Source organism: Micrasema longulum, unplaced genomic scaffold (assembly GCF_059751315.1).
Source record: "Micrasema longulum isolate JH-2025_06_02 unplaced genomic scaffold, ASM5975131v1 h1tg002779l, whole genome shotgun sequence".
In the NCBI taxonomy this organism is placed as follows: domain Eukaryota; kingdom Metazoa; phylum Arthropoda; class Insecta; order Trichoptera; family Brachycentridae; genus Micrasema; species Micrasema longulum.
Window position 1 is genome coordinate 34,921 of NW_028279905.1, and position 21,978 is coordinate 56,898.

At 40.7% G+C, this 21,978-nt stretch overlaps 2 protein-coding genes across 3 annotated transcripts; one reads left to right on the forward strand and one right to left on the reverse strand.

The window, feature by feature from the left end:
* Positions 1-4,066: 4,066 nt before the first annotated feature.
* Positions 4,067-9,671, reverse strand: LOC148271588 (zinc finger BED domain-containing protein 4-like). Its single transcript, XM_088241197.1, has 2 exons — positions 6,237-9,671; positions 4,067-4,136 (listed from the first exon to the last, which is right to left on the reverse strand). The coding sequence occupies exon 1, from the start codon at positions 8,992-8,994 to the stop codon at positions 6,451-6,453; it is 2,544 nt and encodes an 847-aa protein (XP_088097323.1). The 5' UTR covers positions 8,995-9,671; the 3' UTR covers positions 4,067-4,136; positions 6,237-6,450.
* Positions 9,580-20,524, forward strand: LOC148271589 (cyclin-dependent kinase 9-like). 2 transcript variants are annotated; one of them, XR_015825062.1, is made up of 5 exons: positions 9,580-10,657; positions 13,189-13,426; positions 14,573-14,750; positions 18,938-19,129; positions 19,319-20,524. XR_015825062.1 is itself a non-coding variant. In XM_088241198.1 (4 exons), the coding sequence occupies exons 1-4, from the start codon at positions 9,990-9,992 to the stop codon at positions 19,066-19,068; spliced, it is 1,215 nt and encodes a 404-aa protein (XP_088097324.1). In that variant the 5' UTR covers positions 9,845-9,989; the 3' UTR covers positions 19,069-20,524. The 2 variants fall into 2 exon arrangements, 1 of the variants encoding a protein (XP_088097324.1); XM_088241198.1 differs by having other exon boundaries at positions 9,845-10,657; positions 18,938-20,524.
* Positions 20,525-21,978: the final 1,454 nt, after the last annotated feature.

Here is a 21,978-nt window from a genome sequence, read left to right on the forward strand (position 1 = left end):
CCTTTCAAATACCATCACTTTTGACTTACTTTCGTTCATCGCCAATTCGCTCTCCAGCCATACATCATACATTCTAGAGACTATTTGTTGCAAATCCTCCTTGCTGCTTGCTAACAGATCTGCATCAATTCTGTTGAATATTTTATTATTTTGTATGATTTTTTTTCCATTATAAACAAAGATTAAAAATAAAATAATGTGACCTCACTGGGGTTACCCGTGCCGAGGACACTTAACAATATACTTTTTTTTTGTTTTGTAATAAATGGGTAGCATTGTTTTAATGAGCCATTGTTTTCGTCAAGATTAGCCAGGCGCTCAACAGAATCAGTTCCGCAGAGTGTAAACTTTTTGCATTTCGGTAGTTTTAAAACGTGTTCAAATTTGTAATGTAATTAACCCTCCCTCCCCGGTGATGTGTAGCCAGTACACTAAACTAAATCCTGTTTAAAATTATAATAAACATTGGGTTTAGATTTTCAGTATTCCTCCATTACACATTTACGTGTCGACTGAAATAATTTGTTATTTAATAATAAGTACTTATTAGGCACAAAAAATAATTTAATCGGAAATCGGGGATAAATTACAAATATCATCTAAAGTATACTCTCAGTCAGTCACGTAGTCCAGTACTATATAGCTACTCAGTAGCTCTCGGGAAGTTGGCGCGTTGCAGGTTCCGCCCGAGTCGTTAGCGATACCCAATGGTTTTTTCATGTTTTCAGCAGTTAGATTTGAAATATTATCATCTTTGAATTAAATTATAGTTTAAACTTATTGAAACTTATGACCTGTCATTAGCTGGTTTAAGTGGCCACTACACACTGTAACATTCACCATTCTGCCCATGTTTGAACACCCACATTTCCTCAACCCTTCCGAGTGAACATGGTTGAAATGCGATCTCTTCGACGAATGTGGGAAATCAATGTATGACAGGGTTACATCTGAGTCAAGTATAATTGACAACAATATTTGAGTTTGTCCAAATGTTTGTAGACAAAAGACTGGGTTTCACACCCTCGGGAGTCATTAAGATTAACAAATTACAACAGGGATGGAGAATACCTTAAATAAGGGATTATGGAAGTCTAGGCATTTACACAAAGTGGCCACTTAAACCAGCCAATGACAGGTCACAAGCCCTGTAAATGCCTAGACTTCCATAATCCCTTATTCAAGGTGTTCTCCATCCCTGTTATAATTGATAAGATTAAGAAAGGGTCTCTGAGATGGTTCGGTCACGTAGAACGAATGGACGACGAAAGAATGGTAAAACAAGTATATAGATGAGGGCGACCGAGAAAGACACGGCATGATCAGATTAACCAAAATCTTAAGTCCGGTCATGCCAAAAGCGGACAGAACCGAGGGGCATAGATGGCAAGATGTATGAGTACGGAAGAAGCTAGGAATATACACCGGGATAGACGCGTGTGGCGGTCCATTCTCTCTGCCAACTCCTAAGGCGAAATAGCGTGATGGCTGTAGTAGTCATACATCGTTTTGCCACACATTCGCCTGTGGAATGGTTAATGTTAGTGTGTAATGTGGTCACTTAAACCAGCTATTGACAGACAGGTCACAAGCCCTGTAAAGTCCTAGACTCTTACATAGCCTTCTCAAAATGCTTTTCTTTACCTCTCAATCAGTCAATCTTTCTTGTACGTTAAAAAATTAAAGCACATGTGTTTCAAAATTTGATTTATTGTAAAAATCGAAACGAGAAAAATACAAATTATATTGTAATATTTTTCACCTTTTTTCTTTCTCCCGAAAACATCAATAACTTATTTACGTATATTAAAAAAATATATATATGATTGCTCTTTTACAATGTTAACACGCATTTAAACACTTAAAAATACTTAGAATTATTTTGTAAATATCTAAACTTCGACACTATTTACAACATGGTTTTTGGGCTATAAAATTATGGGATGGGGAAGCAACGCTACATTTGCTTCAAAATGTATCATAACTAGGTTTTGGGATATCAAACAACCGTAATCATTCTCGTCTAGTATATATATATATAGTTGGATAATTTATATAGCGCCATTTTTGTGAAAATCACCTCAAGGGCGCTGTACAATTAATAAATATCCCAGTACGTCTTGCAGCTACAGAGCGCATGGACGGTTGGGATTCTAGTTCCTCGTTTTCAATGAAGATCAATAAAAATTATAACAGATAGGAGCTAGATTACAGGACGTCTTGCAGCTACAGAGCGCATAGACAGTTAGAAATTTAGCCCCCATTTACACATTTTAAAAATTGACAAATAAATTTAGTGTATTGATGATACTAAAAAAAAAATAAAAATAATATGAATAGTAAAAAGGAGTAAGATTACAACACGTCTTGCAGCTACTAAGCGCGTAGACGATTGGAATTCTAGACCCCATTTATAAAATTTAGGTATTTTAAAGTTGGTATATGAAAGCTAGATAACCAATCATCGTGCAGCTACAAAGCGCATGGACGAGTGGAATTCTAGCAAAGTTAGAATGATATCAATAAATTTATAAAAAATAGAGCATAGTAGTAAGTTTGTCAAGTGTTCATGCCAAGAAGTAAGCAATAAAAAACTAAATAAATAAAGCACTATCTTATACAGACATTAGCAAATGGCGACCGACCGAAGATCTCCTTTCGGCCATTGAAACAATTTTCGGCTGGGATGTGTCGAATTACGCTCGGCCGTACTCGGATTCATATTTTCGGATAATTCGTTCATATAAAAAGGACAACCTAAGTGTGATGAATTATAGTCCTTCAAATTTAGCTAGATTAAAATGACAACTGCCAAAGTAATATGACTAGTGGTGGGGAAGTACTGAGCACTGCGCACTGACCATGTACCGATCAAATCCATTTTATCAGTTTTTCATGCAAACATGAAACTCTGTTTCCGAAAATTGATATAAAAACGCAAAAACAAGCCTATTATAGTGTGCTTAAGACAATTATTCACCAAAAAATAAGACATTTATGCTTTTTTTGCGAACATTATCAAATGAATTATTTTTTATTAGATCAATTTGTCCCATCTCTAACGTTTTTGCAAAATGGTTGTATTAGTTTTAAAGCTGATTTTATATATTTCTGTTGATTTATATGTCAAACATTGTATTAAAAAAATAAATTAACATACCAAATACGAATGATTTTTCGTGTGTTAATTATGGATCAATCCTTAGATGTTACTACAGAGTTATGTCGTCACTTTTTCTGACAACTGTCATTCTAATCATACTGTATTTTAAGGACTATAATCTATATATAAAAGGCAATGTTCAAACGGTTCTCCTCGATGGACTCGATAACTACCGGACCGATTTACGTGCGGTTTTCAGATAAATGTGCATCTTTGCCACGAGAAGGTTTAAAGCTGATAAAATTTTCAATTTATTAAGCCTCTCAGGCGAATGTGTGGTTAAACTATGTGCGATAGATGCGCAAATGTTGAGATCCGTACGTTATGTAAGGCATTATGGACAAAATCAAGAAAGGAGCTCTGCGCCGGTTTGGACATGTGGAGCGAATGGACAGCGAAAGAACAGCTAAAATATTTACAATGCGAATGTACATGGATGCAGAAATAGAGGAAGACCGAGAAAGACATGGCATGACCAAATCCAACAAATACTTGAAGATGGACGTGTCAAAAGTCGGAATAATCGGCGCGCGTGCATGAGAAGATGTATGAATGTAGAGGAAGCGAGATCTGTATGCAAAGATAGTTTTGTGGCGTTCTATCCTCTCTGCCTACCCTTACGTTTTGTTGTTGTTATAGTAATTGATCCCGAGTACCTATTTAGCTAAGTTCGAAGGCGGCTTTGCTAACTTCTGAATACGGTGCGAGGCATTTGTTACAAGGAAGAGATAGTTCGGGCGTCGGAACCATAAATCAACCCCGATCGAGAAACAATAACTCCACTGCTTCTCGATCTGTAAAGCCAGCGCTTGTCAACCCGTTTAAACGACGACATTGCATTTATTTAACTTCCTGGTGCTTGTACTGTATGCAATGTATATTTGAAATATAACCAGACATGTAATAACACTTATTTTAATGAACTAAGTTTTAATAACAATTAAAATGCCTAATTTTGGGAGTTTTGAAGTAACTAAGGAAATTTTATTCAACCTAAGTTTCCAAAATGGTTTAGCTCTGATTTAAAGACTCTGATTTTGAAAAAGAAAAGGATCCACAAACTTTATAAACAAACTGGGAATCTCAAATTTTATCAACAATTTTCTCAACTAAGAGAACTTGCGAAGTCTGAATCATCCAATTGTTATAGATCATACATCAATGAAACTGAAACAATGTTGTCCATAAATCCCAAAAAGTTTTGGAGTTTTGTTTCTAATAAGCGTTTCAATAACGATCTGCCAATAAGTATGTTTCTTAAAGATAAACACGCATCTAATGGTACCGACATAGCTAATCTTTTTGCAACGCATTTTTCTTCAGTATATGTTAATAATTCTTCCAATGTTAATTCCTTATTTAGCTATACTAATACTGTAGACCTGAATAATTGTGAAGTGTCAGCTGAGGATGTCAGAATCGCTCTAAGTAAACTTGGTAATGGTAAATGTATTGGTCCAGATGGTATTCCTGAAATACTACTATCAAATTGTAAATCTAGTCTTGCCAAGCCTCTGTCTTTACTGTTTAATATGTCTTTAACAACGAGTGTATTTCCTGATATTTGGAAAATTTCTATAATAAGACCGATATTCAAATCTGGTGATAAATCTAACGTAACTAACTATAGACCCATTTCAATGATATCTCCTGTACCTAAACTATTCGAATCAATTATTACAAAAAAAATAACACCTATATTTAAAAATGTGCTGATTGAGGAGCAGCGTGGATTTAGGACAGCCAAATCAACGACGACCAATTTGCTTTCTTTTACTGATACTATTTTTACAGCGTTCGAGAATAATCTTCAAGCTGATGTACTGTATACAGACTTCTCCAAGGCCTTTGACAAAGTTGATCACAACATTTTATGTGCTAAACTTCGTGCTGTAGGCATTAGAGATCCCTTTTTATCGTTTTTAAAATCCTACCTCTCACATAGAAAACAAAGTGTAAAAATCAATAACTTCATATCAAATAGCTTCCTAGTAACTTCTGGTGTACCACAGGGTGCCCACTTGGCCCCTCTTCTATTTAATCTGTTTGTTAATGATGCTGCTAATGTTTTTTCTTTTACAAAATTCTGGCTTTTTGCTGACGATAACAAGATACTTAAGCTAATTAAAAATATTGATGACTGTGTCAGACTCCAAGAAGACATAAATGCATTTCATACTTGGTGCAAAACTAATAACATGGAACTTAACATCGATAAATGCAAAATTATTTCATACCATAAATGTAAACATCCTTTTATTTTTGATTATAAACTTAATGGCCAAGTTCTTTCGATTGTCACCTCTATAAGAGATCTTGGAGTGATCCTAGATAATAAACTAACTTTTCTGGAACACTTTGATAATATAGTAAACAGATCCTTAAAAATTTTAGGCTTTATTAATAGAACTACGTCTGATTTCCAAAGTATGCTTACACTTAAAACACTTTATTGCTCTTTAGTTCGCCCTATTCTTGAATATGCATCTGTAATCTGGTCCCCTCATTATGCTGTTCATATCAAGCGCCTTGAATCAGTTCAACATCGTTTTATAAGAAAAATTGCATGGAAGATGGGATTGGAAAGAGGAGACTATTCATATTCTGATATGGAGAGGTTTTTAAGCATATCAAGTCTTGAAAAACGCAGATGCATTGCAGATATAATCTGCATGTATAAAATTATGAACTGTCTCATTGATGCCCCTGAAATTTTGCAAAAGATTCTTTTTAACGTTCCCACCCGTAGACTAAGAAATAATGAAATGCTTTTCCTCGGTCACTACAGGACCAATTATGGTGCACAGTCGCCTTTGCCCAGAATGATCAGGCGGGTGAACGATCATCAAGATCTTGATTATTATGGTGTAAGGATGTCTTTCTTTACAAATCAGCTAAAGAATCTGTATAGTTAGCCTATGCTTTTTACTTAATCTAAAAAATCTATCATCTGTCTTTGCTGCTTATTTCTGTTCCTTATATTTTTTTATTCCTTTGTAAAAATTTCTTTTAATTGTAATGTTTATAATGGACTTTGTCCGTAAATAAATAAATAAATAAATAAATAAATAACTCAACTTATTCATTCAAGTATCGGTTCCAACTAGAACAGAAGCTGAAAATCTTGTTTCGATCGGTCGCTATTAGCAATGTTATCAGGAAATAATATAATCTAGAACATAATTCTAAATTAAGACACATCTGGATTTTGAATCCAGCAATTTTGACAAATATGGCTTCAACGAATGCGTAAAATCTATGGCTAAATGTGTACATTTTTAAATAGCTTAGAAAGTGTTGACATTTAAAAACATCAGCTGACTCATTTTTCTGGAGTTGAGTTTCTTGCGTCGCTCCAGCAGGATGTAGCCCTCCTCGGAAAACAGGGTGTTGCTCGGGACGCTCGTTCCCAGGACGCAGAACTTCAGCTTGACCAACTGCGACAAGTTCGGATACAGGTGATCGTGGATCCTCCACCAGTCGAGCGGGCTCTTCTCTCGGGGGAGGACGTCCTCGCGCATGTACTGCTCCACCTCGAGGCTCGCCAGCGTGTTCAGGGCGTCCGCGGGCTTAACTATGTTGTTGGTCAGCTTGTCGAACTCTTCCCAGATGGAGCTGTCCTGTCCGCTGGACGTGTTCCTCCTCTCGCTCGTGTCCGCGACGGCGCTCTGCTCCTCCCGCTCCACGATGATGGAGGTCACCAGCGCGATGACGATCTGCTTCGTGTTGGACGCCGCCTCCTCGCTCTCGTAGTAGTGCTTGAACCGCGGGTCCAGGAACATGCACATGGCGAATATGTCGTCCTGCTCCAGATCAGGAATTTTCTCGTTCAGGCCGGCTTGCAGTTTTCTCAGAACTTCACTGACCGGGTTGTTGTACACTTCCTTGTGCAGGAGTCTCTTCACGGCTATCTTCAGCCCTCGGGACATGGGGATCACTTGACTGGCGGTGACGATCTGGTTCAGGCTCATGGCCCTGCAGACCTCCTCGAAGGGTTTCAGAATATCGCAAATGGTGACGCACGACTCGAGGTCGACTTCGCTCAGCGGCGATACGTCGGTGTCTTTCAGAGCGTGACTGATAGCTTCCTGAATTTCCAAGAATCGCTTGAGCATGGCATAGGTGGTGATCCATCGCGTCGGGATATCTTGAACGAGATTTAGAGGGTTAGCGACTTCCAGTTCCTGCTGAATGATGACGAGGGTGTGGGTGGCCGTCGGACTCGTCACGAAGTAGGCGACGATCGTCCTCACCCTTTCCAAGAGCTGCCGCACGTGTTCGAGGGACTCCTCTATGATGTCGTTGAGGGTGTGCGCGTAGCACTCAAAGTGCCTCCAGCCGAGCGAGTCTAGAATGGCCTTCTTCATGTTGGGCTCTCCGTCCGTCACGACCATCAGGACCTTCTCCTTCAGGTCCCACTCTCCGGCGACCCTCTGCAGCTCTCTCGCCACCGTCGCGCTGTCGGGCCCGCCCAGCAGGGGCACGCACTCCAGCAGCATGGTCTTAAAAGCGTAGTCCGCTGATATGAAGTGCGCGGTGACTGCCATGAACGTGTCGTCGGCCACAGACTTCCAGACGTCCGTGGTGAGGCACATGGTTTTGGCGGATTGCATTTTGTTTTGGGCGTTGACCCGGTTGCTCTTGTACAGAGACGGCAGCAGCGAGTCGGAGAAGTAGCTCTGGTTCGGGATCACGAAGGCCGGAAAGCAGGCGTTGAGGAGACCCCGGAAGCCCTTGTCCGTCACGATGCTGAAGGGCTGGAAGTCAGAGATGAACAGCTGCAGGATGGCGTTCTCGATGAACACCTTCTTCTCGTTGGCCACGTACTTCTTGGGGGTGTCGAGCGTCAGCTTGACCTTGTTCTTGTGCGGCGCCGGCGGCTGCCCGAGCGACTGCGAGATCTTCTCGCTCTGGATGTCCAGCTGCTCCTGGATGGCCGCCAGCTCCTCGGGCGTCATGTCCTTGCGGTCGTCCTCCTCCGCCTCCAGCTTGCTGTCCAGCCCGACGCCCAGGCCGGGGTGCATGCGCTGCAGGTGCTTGGCCATGTTGGAGGTCGTGGTGCGGTGCGAGAGCTGCCGCTGGCAGTGCACGCACGCCGCCATCTGCCCGCCCACGCGCCGGAAGTGCGCCCACACCACGCTGCTGCGGCGCGTGGAGGGCGCGCTGGCGGCGCCGGCGCCGCCGGCCCGCGGGCCGCCGCCCGGCGTCCACTCCTCGTCCGAGCCGCCCGCGTCCGCGTCCGCCTCGCCGTCCGACTCCTCGTCCGAATCCTCGTCCGGGTCCACGCGGTGCGGGTGGCGCACCTCGAGGTGCTTCTTCAGGTTGGAGATGGTGCTCTTGTACACGATCATGCGCTCGCAGAAGTTGCACCGCGCCTGGAACTGGCCCGGGGAGTCCGTGAAGTACTTCCACAGGTAGCTGCGCTTGCGCGACTGGCGCGGCGTGCCCTTTTTGGTCTCGGACGCCAGCAGGTCCGCGTCCGCGGCCTCCTCGTACGCGCGCTTGCGCGAGCCGCCCGCCTCCGCCTCCGCGGCGTCCTCCTCCTCGTCGCCGCCGACCACCATCTCCACCTGGTACTCGCCGAAGGGGTTCACGTCCTGGCTGTCGATCTCCTGCGGGGGCGCCTCCTTGTACGAGACGTCCTTCTTGTACGAGCCCTCGAGGGACACCTCCCGGTGCTTGCTCTTCAGATGGTCCCTCATGTTGGTGGTGGAGTACGCGTACTTCAGGCTGTGGCAGCAAATGTTACACACGGCCACCTTATCGTCCTCGGCGACGGTCAGCGTGAAATAGTTCCAGACGATGCTGGTAATCTTGCGTTTAGTCACCATTTTAAGGCCTTTTTCACTTAAACTCGGTAAAAAGTCCGAGACAAATAATTGAACCGGGTCGGCCCGAGCCGCAAATCGACCCACGACGCCACAAACGGCCACAAATACGCGAGTCAAGTCATAATTTCGGGCCCCGTGGGCCCGACAAAAGTCTAAACAATCACAAGTCACGACAACAAAACACCGATTTCCCGCTCGACAACGACAATAATCCACAGAGTAGGACGGTGAAAAACAAACCCTTATTACGAAAACAATGTTTTTTCAACCAGCTAATAGCAGGCAAGCTAACGTTCGGGCATGACAACGCCTGTCGGGTCCGCTTGTGTTAAATAATATTTGATGTTTTATAGATAATGTCGGTCAAATGTCCACGTTTAATGTTTAATCCGATATCCAACTTTCATTAGTTCTCTCGTTAGATGAGCAAAGTAGGGTAAACAAAATTACTACCCTGGCAACACTAACGAAATGTTCATTGTGTTTCTTCGAAAATCTGACAGATGGAAAGATAATTCAATTTTTAAGTAATGCATTTGTTAAATACACATTCATTCTCTAATTACACATGAAATGTGATCGCGTCCTGTTTAAAAGGACACAACACGGCATAGTTGAATTTAAATCAGAAGTTGCGTACGCCGTACGCCGTACTGAGCGACGTCTACAAAGAAACTAATGGGGCAAAACGTAAGCCTACTAATTAATGAGTAGTTGAGTCGCCTTCTGTTTGATGTGCGTATGCATGCGGTTTCTGGACTATTCTTAATTCTATGCCCTCGATGACAGATGAATAACTAACTACCTACCATAAACAAGAACCACAAATAAATTGTCGCGACGGCCTTCCGACGTTGTCTACGGCCCGTTTTCGTCTCTTTGTCGTATTTTGACGTCTGCGTCAGTGGTCAGTTAGTCAGTTTGCGGCGTTTGCGTCTCGCAGCTTAGCGTTTAGCGTCCGCCGTCCGTCGCGCGAGAAGCGAGAAGCGGGCGCCATGCCCCTCGCGAACAACCCGGCCGGCCACGACGCGCCGCCGCCGCCCGCCGCGTCGTCCACCATCATGAGCCTGCGCGAGAAGGAGCGCTACATCGAGGACTTCGACTTCCCGTTCTGCGACGAGTCGTGCAAGTACGAGAAGGTGGCCAAGATCGGGCAGGGCACGTTCGGCGAGGTGTTCAAGGCGCGCGAGAAGAAGTGCGCCAAGAAGTTCGTGGCCATGAAGAAGGTGCTCATGGACAACGAGAAGGAGGGCTTCCCCATCACGGCGCTGCGCGAGATCCGCATCCTGCAGCTGCTCAAGCACGAGAACGTCGTGAGCCTGCTGGAGATCTGCCGCACGCGCGCCACGGCGCACAACAAGTACCGCTCCACCTTCTACCTCGTGTTCGACTTCTGCGAGCACGACCTGGCCGGGCTGCTGTCCAACGTCAACGTCAAGTTCAACCTGGGCGAGATCAAGCGCGTCATGCAGCAGCTGCTCAACGGGCTGTACTACATCCACAGCAACAAGATCCTGCACCGCGACATGAAGGCGGCCAACGTGCTGATCACCAAGAACGGCGTGCTGAAGCTGGCCGACTTCGGCCTGGCGCGCGCCTTCAGCGTGCCCAAGCCGGAGGCGGCCAATCGGTACACCAACCGGGTCGTGACTCTGTGGTACAGGTAAATTCCTCCATTTTAAACTATGATTAATAAGAAAAATAATGTGTCCTCACTGCCACTGGGACACTGAGGTTACCCGTGCCGAGGACACTTAACTATATACTATTTAAAACATTTAAGTTTGTAAGTGAAAATTCTTGATGGAAGTTCATTGTAATTTATTATATAAATAAAACACGAGTGATACTTTAATCCACAAATTTGGAATATCCAGTGACCGGTTTCATCGCTTTCGCGACATCTTCGAGACTGGTATCTTTATTAAAAAGTTAAATGTATTTATACAGAACAAAGGTAAGGATACATAATTCAAAGTTATATGTAAGTAAATTAAATAAAGTTATTTTTATCTTAACAATCATTATCAACATATTTTCTATGGGTTAACTAATGAATGGATATAATGCTATTTTAATGAGTTTAAAGTTTTAAGTTTTAAAATAGCATTATATCCATTCATTAGTTAACTCATAGAAAATTTGTTGATAATTATCCTTAAGATAAAAATAACTTTATTTAATTTACTTACATATAACTTTGAATTATGTATCCTTACCTCTGTTCTGTATAAATACATTTAACTTTTTAATAAAGATACCAGTCTCGAAGATGTCGCGAAAGCGATGAAACCGGTCACTGGATATTCCAAATTTGTGGATTAAAGTATCACTCGTGTTTTATTTACATTTATATAATAAATTATATACTATTTATTAAAATATTTTTACATTTGAGAATAAACAAAGAAGACTGACTTGACAGTTTTAAACACTACATATTTAACATATTACAACAGAGATGAAGAAAATTTAAGATACGGTGATAAAGAAGTCTAGGCATCTACAGGGCTTATGACCTGTCAATGGCTGGTTTAAGTGGCCACTTTACACACTGTAACATTCACCATTCTGCCCATATTTGACTTCACAAAAGTCAAACCGTTATTTATGCGGGTGAGATTCACCTAATAAAATTATTTCACCTGCATACTAGACTAGGCAACGCCTGAAAATGTTATTTTTGAGTTGAATCCAGTCATTATCTACAAAAATTCCATTCCAAAAAAGTCCATGAAGAAGTATAGAAATTGAAAAAATGCATGTAGGTGAAATAATTTAATTAGACGAATCTCACCCGCATTAATAAAGGTTTCAGCTCTTTTACTTCACAAACATCAACAGATGAAAGAATTGAAGGAATATAGATGTTCAAATATGGGCAGAATGGTGAATGTTACACAGTGTGTAAAGTGGCCACTTAAACCAGCCATTGACAGGTCATAGGCCCTGTAGATGCCTGGACTTCTATATTACCTTCTCTTAAATGTTCTTCATCTCTGTTGTAATATGTTAATATAAACAGCTCCCCGGGGAGTTGAATCCAGTCCTTGTCTACAAAAATTTGGACAAACTCAAAATATTGTTGATAAGTAAATGAGTACAAACTCACCAGTTCGTTGGTACTAAATTAAATTCCGACTTTTTTGAAAAAAGTATCCGTATTCTTCTGCTTCCTTTCTTGCAGAATCGTAGCGTAAACTACAAATATTTTAATATTCTTTTAATTTTAATAATATAAAATAAAAAATATAATCATGCCTTTTTATTTTTCGTAAAAACAAAACAAAAACTAACCCGGAAACAATATCTGGCGTACACGGTAATAGAATAAAACAACGTGTAAAAGTGTGTCTGCTATTAGAATCGCAGCGCCTATCGTCGTCTGATGTCGGCCGAACCGGGGAATTCCACACCGTTTTTGATCCTATAAAATACGCATGTCTCTGTGCTGGCCCCGTCTCATTTTACAATGTGCTATTTCTAACACGCGATTCCTTCTTTGACTCGATCTATTTGAATTGCTTGCAAATAAATTTTGGTTCTTAAATATATATTTTAAACATTGAAAACAATATATTAGTCTTAGGTCTAAAAGTTTAGCTTCTTGGAACAATTGGAAAGAGGGAAAAGTGCGATTTTTGTGAAACGTATTTTTAATGTAAATTTTTGAACAGTTTCTAATGGTTTAATATGGTTGTTGCAAGCTCCCCCCCATCCAATTATTCCATAGGAAAGCGATGACTGTACAAGTGCTTAATATACCATTTTAATCGTATCTAGCTGGGCGTTAATACTTAGTCTTTTGAACACATGGGTTAAATATCTTAGTTTATTGACAATTACTTCAAGATGATTAGTCCGTTTAAGTTGACAGTCAATGATTACTCCCAGGTATTTTATGCAGCTTTTAGACTTCATGTTTTCGCAGTCATTACAATTGCCAAGCTGACAATATTTATTATGAAACATCACATTGAGGGAAGAAGAAGGGGAAGATGATTTATGATGATTTGATAGATATAAATTTGTTCCAACAGAGAGGGAGAACATTCTAGAGAAGCAAATATGAAAGTATAGGCATTCACAGGACCTGTCATTGGCTGGTTTTAGTGGCCACTGCTCCAACAAAAATAGTATACGGAATTATATTCATTTTGCCTTCATTCATTCGAGTGTCGTCTACCTTCTCAGGCCTCCCGAGCTGCTGCTGGGCGAGCGGAACTACGGCCCCCCCGTGGACCTGTGGGGCGCGGGCTGCATCATGGCCGAGCTGTGGACGCGCTCGCCCATCATGCAGGGCTCCACGGAGCAGCAGCAGCTGGTGCTCATCTCGCAGCTGTGCGGCTCGTGCACGCCCGACGTGTGGCCCGGCGTGGAGCTGCTGCACCTCTACACCAAGATGGAGCTGCCCAAGGGCCAGAAGCGGAAGGTGAGGGGTGCCGTCGCCGGCCGCCGACAATATCGCTCGATAATTAGACGCGTGCCGTCTATTCTCGGTCGAAACCGAATTCTCGTTATTCTTCAAGTCTTGAGCAAAGAATACCCGCAATTCTCGGTAACAAAGGTCTACGATGTATGCAAGAAAAGCCATTTGCTAATGAATGTTGACAAATCCAAAATGATAAAAATATCAAAATTTATTTCAACTGAGAGGGAAACTATTTTCGAGAAGGGAATATGGAAGTATGGTCTGGTCTCCATTCTATGTCAATCGCATAAATCACATTGAATCAGTCCAACATCGCTCGCTTCGAAAAATAGCGTGGATGCTCGGACTAGAGAGAGATAATCATTCTTACGCTGAAATAGAGTCAATGTTAAATATTTCTAGTCTACAAAAACGTAGAACTAATATTGACTCCATATATATGTTCGGCATACTAAATGGTATAATCGATGTTCCATCATTACTGGGACAAGTCAAATTCAATATTCCGACTCGTAGATTGAGAAACAATGAAGTACTGTTCATCGATCAGCATAGAACAAGCTGTGGGCTTAATTCTCTTGTCGTATTGTTAACTCGAGACAAGATCATCAGGACTTTTTGGTTTAAGTTTACAAGGATTTAAACGAGCACTAAATAAATAGTCCAGATCTTGTCTCGATGTCCCTTATGTTTGTCAAAGCTTCTTTTCTTTTTTAAAAATGTTTTAAACTATTCTTTTATTGTAATATTTAAACCTTTAAAATTGTATACATGGACAATGTCCGTTAATAAATAAATAAGTCTAGGCATTTACAGGGCTTATGACCTGTCATTGGCTGGTTTAAGTGGCCACTTTACACACTGTGTATCATTCACCATGATACATACATATTTCTTCAATTCTTCCATTTGTAGATTTTAGCGAAGTTTTTTGTATCAGATACTCCTTACTATTTTGCAAACGCAATATATTGTATTATTGTTAATAGTAAACGCCGGTTTTTCGCCAGTGAACTGTATTTATTTACGAGGAAAACAAAAGAGCGTTGACTTAGAGATTACATTGAGCGTTCAAGGTTCTCGTTCCGGTGTCCCCGCTTGAAACCCGCCTTGATCGGCTTCTACAAAAGCGCGTCTTCGTCGCAGGTCAAGGAGCGGCTGAAGCCGTACGTCAAGGATCCGTACGGGTGCGACCTGCTTGACAAGCTGCTGCAGCTCGACCCCGCCCGCCGGTTCGACTCCGACACGGCCCTCAACCACGACTTCTTCTGGACCGACCCGATGCCCTGCGATCTCGGCACCATGCTCGCTCAACACACCCAAAGTGAGACATCTTCCAACTTAATAAGATTTAATATTTGCGTTTTTTTATTTACCCAACTTTTTTGATTTTGCAAACATTTTCAACGAGTTGTAAATACAACAATGTTTGAGTATATGTCTAAATGCTTGCAGACTGGCTGGATTTCCTCCCTGGGGAGTTGTTCATATTTAAATTTATTTCAACAGAGAGGGAAAACATTTTTGAGAAGGAAATATGGAAGTCTAGCCATCTACAGGGCTTATGACCTGTCATCGGCTGGTTTATTTATATTTATTTTATTTTTTATTTTTCTTTAAATCTTAAAGTAGGGCACACATATCATACATATTGTTATGTGTGTTCTAATAATAACATTGCAAATATATTTAATTTATAAATTGTTTATCACATATGTCTTGACCATTATTTTAAATTTTGATATGTTTTTTTCTTCATAAATATTTTTTTCCATTTCGTAATACTTTTTAATTGCTTTAAATAAAATGGAATTTTGTGACTTTGCCTTTTTCCTAAATGGAAGTCTAATTTTGTTCTTTTCTCTAGTATTGCGATCGTGTTCACGCTGGTTCCGATCAATTTTTTTCCAAAATTCTGTTTTTTTATTAGAGTTTATAATTTCATGAACAAATATCATTGTATTGTAAAATATTCTTTGTTTATATGTTAATAATTTCATTTCATTTACCATCGACTTTACCCTCGTATATCTGTTTTTTTTCAAAATGATTCTAAAGGCTTTATTTTGTAATACAGTTAGTTTATCTATGTTTTCTTTGTTTGATAAAAATAAAATGCTACTACAGTAGTTAACGTGTGGTTCAATAATTGCTATTTATGTGTCCACTTTCCACACTGTGTAACATTCACCATTCTGCCCACGTTTGAACATCCGAATTTCCTCAACTCTTCCATCTGTCGACTTTTGTGAAGTAAAGGAGCCGAAACCTTTATCATGCGGGTGAGATTCATCCGGCTGGACCAAATCACCTACTAGGCAACGCCTGAAAACAATTTTCCAATTTTTATACTTCTTCTTTTACCATGTAGTAATTCAACAATGTTTGATTATGTCCAAATGCTTGCAGACTGGCTGGATTTCCTCCCTGGGGAGTTCTTCATATTAAAATTTATTTCAACAGAGAGGGAAAACATTTTCGAGAAGGGAGTATGGAAGTCTAGCCATCTACAGGGCTTATGACCTGTCATCGGCTGGTTTATGTGTCCACTTTCCACACTGTGTAACATTCACCATTCTGCCCCGTTTGAACATCCAAATTTCCTCAACTCTTCCATCCACCTTTTGTTCTCCGAGACCATTTTCAAGTTCGAACTTTGTCAAAGGGTAGTGACCATTGCAAGAGTCTCCCGCAAGACATTGCATTGACTTTTTGTGATGTTAGCTATCATATTATATTTATCATATTTTTATAAATGTTACTATCAAATATCTAAATTTAGTAAATGGAGTCTAGAATTCCATCCGTCCATGCGCTCAGTAGCTGCCAGACTGGTTGTTATCTTACTTCTATTATTATAAATTTGCTTTTTATTTTTTTTTTTAAATATCACTTAAACTTTAAACTTCACTGTTAAATAAAAAAAAACTTAAAAATGTAAATAGGGGCTAGATTTCTTACTGTCCGTGCACTCTGTAGCTGCAAGACGTGCTGTTATCTAGCTCCTACATATCATAATAAGAGGCGGCCTCCGTGGCGTAGTGGTCAAGACGCTTGATTCACGCACGGAAGGTTCCGGGTTCGATTCCCGGCGAGAACACAAAAATTAAAAATGTGATTTCTCTCAAGCCTGGGTGCTCTGTGATGTAATTCACCACTGTAATTAGGCCTCCTGGCCTGTTGTGGTGCAAAAAAAATGTAATGTAATGTAATAATTGGAGACGAGGAACTAGAATCCTAACCGTCCATGCGCTCTGTAGCTGCAAGACGTGCTGGAATATTTATTCAACATTATTTTTGGTACGTGTACTTGTACAAATCTGGATTTTCTCCCAAGGGGGAGTAGGTATATATTTTTATTTATATCCCTACAGAAATGAGGTAGAATTTTTTCAAATTCAGGATTATGGATATTCGAGCGTTTACAGGGCTTATGACCTGTCATTGGCTGGGTTAAGTGGCCACTTTAAGTACTACAACATTCCCCATTCCGCTTATTAGCGAATATCCACACCAGGTAACATTTTTGATTTTTCTATTTATGTTACGAATTTGAGAAACCATCCACAAGCGAGTTGGAGCGCCATCTATGTATTGATATTGAAGTTAAGTATTTTAACCCAGCCAATGACAGGTCATAAGCCCTGTAAACGCTCGAATATCCATATACCTGAATTTGAAAAAATTCTACCTCATCTCTGTAGGGATATAAATAGGAATATTTATTCATTGCTCAGCGCCCTTGAGGTAATTTTTTACAATAATTATTTAAACGTATCTTTAAATATATAATTCCTCTGTACGTGTGATGTCACCGAACTCCTTCTAAACAACTCAACCGATTTACGTTCGGTTTTCAGAGAAATGTAGATCTTTGCACTGTGCGTGTTTGTAGATATTAAAATCTTCATTCTAATGTGTAAAAAAAGAAGTAAAAAGCATAAATGTATGTATATAAATCATCCAAACATATATATATATATCAACAATATTTTGGTACTGAGGTAAGGAATTTATTATATCAAAATTTTAGCGACGTCCAATGGCCAATATAAAATATAACTAACTAACTAACTAACCATCACGCCATTTCCCCGGAGGGGTAGGCAGAGAGGATAGAACGCCACACCACTCTGTCCTGGCACACTTCCTTTGCTTCCTTCACATTCATACATCTTCTCATGCACGCACGTCGATTATTCCGACTTTTCACATGACCACTTTCAAGAATTTGTTGTACTCGATCATGCCATGTCTTTCTCGGCCTTCCTCGACTTCTACAACCGGACACATTCGCATCATAAATCTTTTTAGCCGTTCTGAAAGCCGTGATGAAAGCATCATTCATTCGCTCCACATGACCGAACCATCGCAAAAGACCTTTCTTAATTTTGTCGATAATGCTTAACTCAGCCTTGCATTCTGCTCTAATTTCGACATTAGGGCACCTATCACACATTGTTTTTCCGCACATTCGCCTGAGGGATCGCATTTCAACAGCATTCAGTCTACTTTCGTCCCTTTTTTTCCAACTCCATGCTTCGCTTCCATACATTAGGGTTGGTACCAGAACTCCATTATGAACTGCTAATTTAGCCTCTTGCGATAGATATAAAATATTTACCATCAAAATACATTTCTTAAAAAAATAATTACTTTATAATCATATTATATACATTTATTCAAAGTTGCTTTGCCTATCTAACTACAGTCCTTAAAATATAGCTTGATTAGAATGACATTTGTCGGCAAAAGTGACGGCATAACTTTGTAGTAACGTCTAAGGAGTGATTTATATTGACACACGAAAAATCATTTGTATCTGGCAGTTAATGAATTTTTTTAATACAATGCTTGACACTTGAATCAACATAATTATATAAAATCAGATTTAAAACTAAAATAAACCTACGAGTATGTCCAAATGCTTGCAGACTGGCTGGATTTACTCCCTAGGGAGTTATTCTTATTGGCACACGAAAAATCATTCGTATCCATCGCTGTCCATTCGCTCCACGTGTCCGAACCGACGCAGCGCCCCTTTCTCGATTCTGTCGATGATGCGTGTCTCAGCCTCACACAGTTCATGGATGTCGACGTTTGTGCGACCATCGCACATCGTTATACCACACATTCGCCCGAGGGATCGCATCTCGACAGCATTTAATCTACTTAAAACAACATAAATATATAAAATCAGCTAAAATAAACCTAATTATTAACAACAGTGTTTTGAGTTTGTCCAAATTTTTGTAGACAAGGACTGGATTCAACTCCCTGGGGAGCTGATTACAATAACATATTACAACAGAGATGAAGAAATGAATATATATTGCACAGATTTATATCTAGTGCTATTAAGCGTCATTTATTCTCATGTAATAATTTTTATTTGTTGTGTCCTTAATAATACGCATGCTTCCGCTCTCTATCAACCGCGCCCTGAAACCGATCGTCATGCTGAAATCGCGCCAATGCATTTTTTTGATATTGTTGTTGTGTTTGTCGCAGGCATGTTCGAGTTCCTGGCGCCCCCGAGGCGGCCGGCGCACCTGCGCCAGGTGCACCCGCTCGGGGCGCCCTCCGTGCCCCTCAAGGCCGGCCCGGTGGCCGACACGGGCTACCAGGACCGGGTCTTCTAGGCCGAGTGCCCTGCCCGCCCCCTCGCGTCGTGATTTTGGTTTCCAATCCTCCTGCGTTTTGGTAGTAATTTTATAATACTCTAATATCTTGGAGAAACCGGCATCCAATTTCTATCTGATGTTTGCACCTCATTTTTAACTGTTACTTACGATCTGGCAAAGAATTTTTTTTATTTTTATTTTTTATAAGTAAGCATAAAAAAAATAATCTGTTACCATAATAATATTTATCATCTAAATTTGTTTACAGGAATTGTGACCTGTCATTGGCTGGTGTAAGTGGCCACTTTTTACAACGTGTAACATTCACCATTCTGCCTGTGTTTGAACATCCACATTTCCTCAAATCGTAAAAAACCTGAAACCTTTATGGATGCACCTACTCGGCAACGCCTGAAAACAATTTTTTTTTACTTCTTCTTTTACCAGTGAGTTAATTCTACAATGTTTTGAGTATATCCAAATGTTTGCAGAATGGCTGGATGAACTAACTAACCAGTAAAAGAAGCATAAAAATGAGTGAAATGGTTCAGCCGGATGAATCTCACCCGCATGATAAAGGTTTCAGCTCTTTTGCTCCACAAAAGTCGACAGATGGAAGAGTTGAGAAAACGTGGATGATTGAACATGGGCAGAATGGAAACAGATCATAAGCCCTGTAAATGCCTAGACTTCCATATTCCATTCTCAAAAATGTTTTCCCTCTCTGTTGCAACAAATTTAGATCTAAATTACTCCCCATGGAGGAAATCCAGCCAGTCTGTAAACATTTTGACACGCTCGGAACATGGTTGATTATTTATCCTCGTCCTTCTCTCTCTGCGCCCAGCGTGCGGCACCCCTCCCGGCTTCCAGAACCGGCCTGCCTCTGGTTCTGCCGATCGGAAGAGCAGTCGGGCAGCTGAACATTATCAATTTAGAGATAGACGCCTTTTACATCAGTGAAACTGTGTTTAAGAGGCAGATACTCTTGCTATTGGAGAGTATTATGCCTAAATAATGTCCTTGCTTCTTTTACATTCATACATCTTCTCAAGCACCGCGTCGATTCCGACTTTTGACACGTCCATCTTCGAGTATTTGTTGAATCCGGTCATGCCGTGTCTTTCTCGATCCTCCTCAATTTCTGCTACCATCAACATTCATTCTCATTGTTGATATTTTCAACCGTCATTTCGCCGTCCATTCGCTCCACCTGCCCAAACCGACGCAGAGCTGCTTTCTTGATTTTGTCGATAACATTCATCTCGGCCCTACATAATGCACAAATCTCGACATTTGCGCATCTATCGTACGTAGTTTTACCACACATTCGCCTGGGAGATCGCATTTCGACGGCATTCAGTCTCATTTCATCCCTGTTTTTCCAAGTCCACACTTCGCTCCCGTGCATCAGGGTCGGGGCCAGGCCTCCATTGTGAACTGCCAATCATTTGTAATTGTTATTTAGGTAAAATACATCAATTTGAATTTGAAATCAATATTTTATAAAATTACTACCAAAATCATCGTTCTTATCAATTCGGGCCATAAAAAGACTACTTTTTTACTCTGAGCCACGAAAAATCATCACATTGCGTACTGATTTATTTAGCTTATATAAAAAAATGTGGTTTTGCTATATTGGGTCTGTAATATTTAAGTCTAGCGTGTTCTTTTTCAATAATACTTAGGGGTACCGAAAGAAACCGAGGGTTCTGGTTGGGGGAGTGTTCGTAGTACCGGGTTCTGCCGGTAGGATCGTGCAGAACTGCCTTTTCTCGGCCAGCACGCCGAGCGTCTTCGTCGGAGAGGCTTCCGTTTGGCGTCAGTTGTTTCGTGGGCTCGTGAAGTTTCGCTTCCTGCTCGAGAAAACTGGCACAAAAACTCTTGAAAAGTCGACATCGGCCTACGCACACGATGCTTTGATGAAAACTCCAGTGTCTGAGTGATTTTCGCATTGCAAAAGAGGTGAAATGTCAAGGACGTCCTTCGGCGGCCCAAACTGACAAAAATGACGTCGAAATTCGCCAAATCGTCCTGGAAAACCGTCGACAGACAATCCAAGACGTCGTGGAGCCATCTGGAGACTCGAAGGTCAGTTGTTGGTCGGTTGGCTTATGTATAAGTCTCTGCGCAACTCTGCTCCGGAATATCTAAAGGAACTATGCATTCCAGACGAACTAGCTGACGAGCGTCTCGCGCTTAGATCAGCTACGTCCACGGCGAGAGGAAAAGTTATTATACCTCTACGCAAACGGCGCACTAAATTTAGCGAACGCGCAGTTGCGGTCGCAGGCCCTACGGCATGGAATGCTCTCCCAGCAGAGGCGCGAGGCTGTGAGAGTGAAGTGATATTTCGAAAAAAACTTAAAACCCACTTGTTCTCTAAATCATTTGAACAAATCCGTAGCATGTGACAAAAAATTAATTGTTTTAATTCAATTACAAATTTAAAAGCTTCAATTAAATTTATTTAACGATAGAATCACTATGTAAAGCGTCCTTGAGGTATTATATTACGAAAATGGCACTATATAAGTTATCCGTAATAATAATCAAAAAAGTGCAGCGAAGCCCGCCCTCTCTGTGCGTCAATTTTTAACCAAAAAAGTTCTTTCAGCCGAACCAGCCCCCTGCAAATTTTATTTATTTTCTCTGAACGAAAAAAGAATTGAAATGACAACATTTTGCCGATGTTAAAAAAAACAACAAAGGGACTGTCGAGCAACACTGAAAATTAATTTAAATTCGATTGCATTAGCTCCAAAGGAGAGTACTTAAAAGGTTTTTTACGAAATGATTAATTAAATAATTTAAAAAAATATCAGATCGGTTTCTTTTGGGTACCCCCTGTAGCTCAATCACAGATACATTAAGTGAGGTCAAAAGAACCCAACAAAATATAAACACTCGTTTGTCCCATTTGTA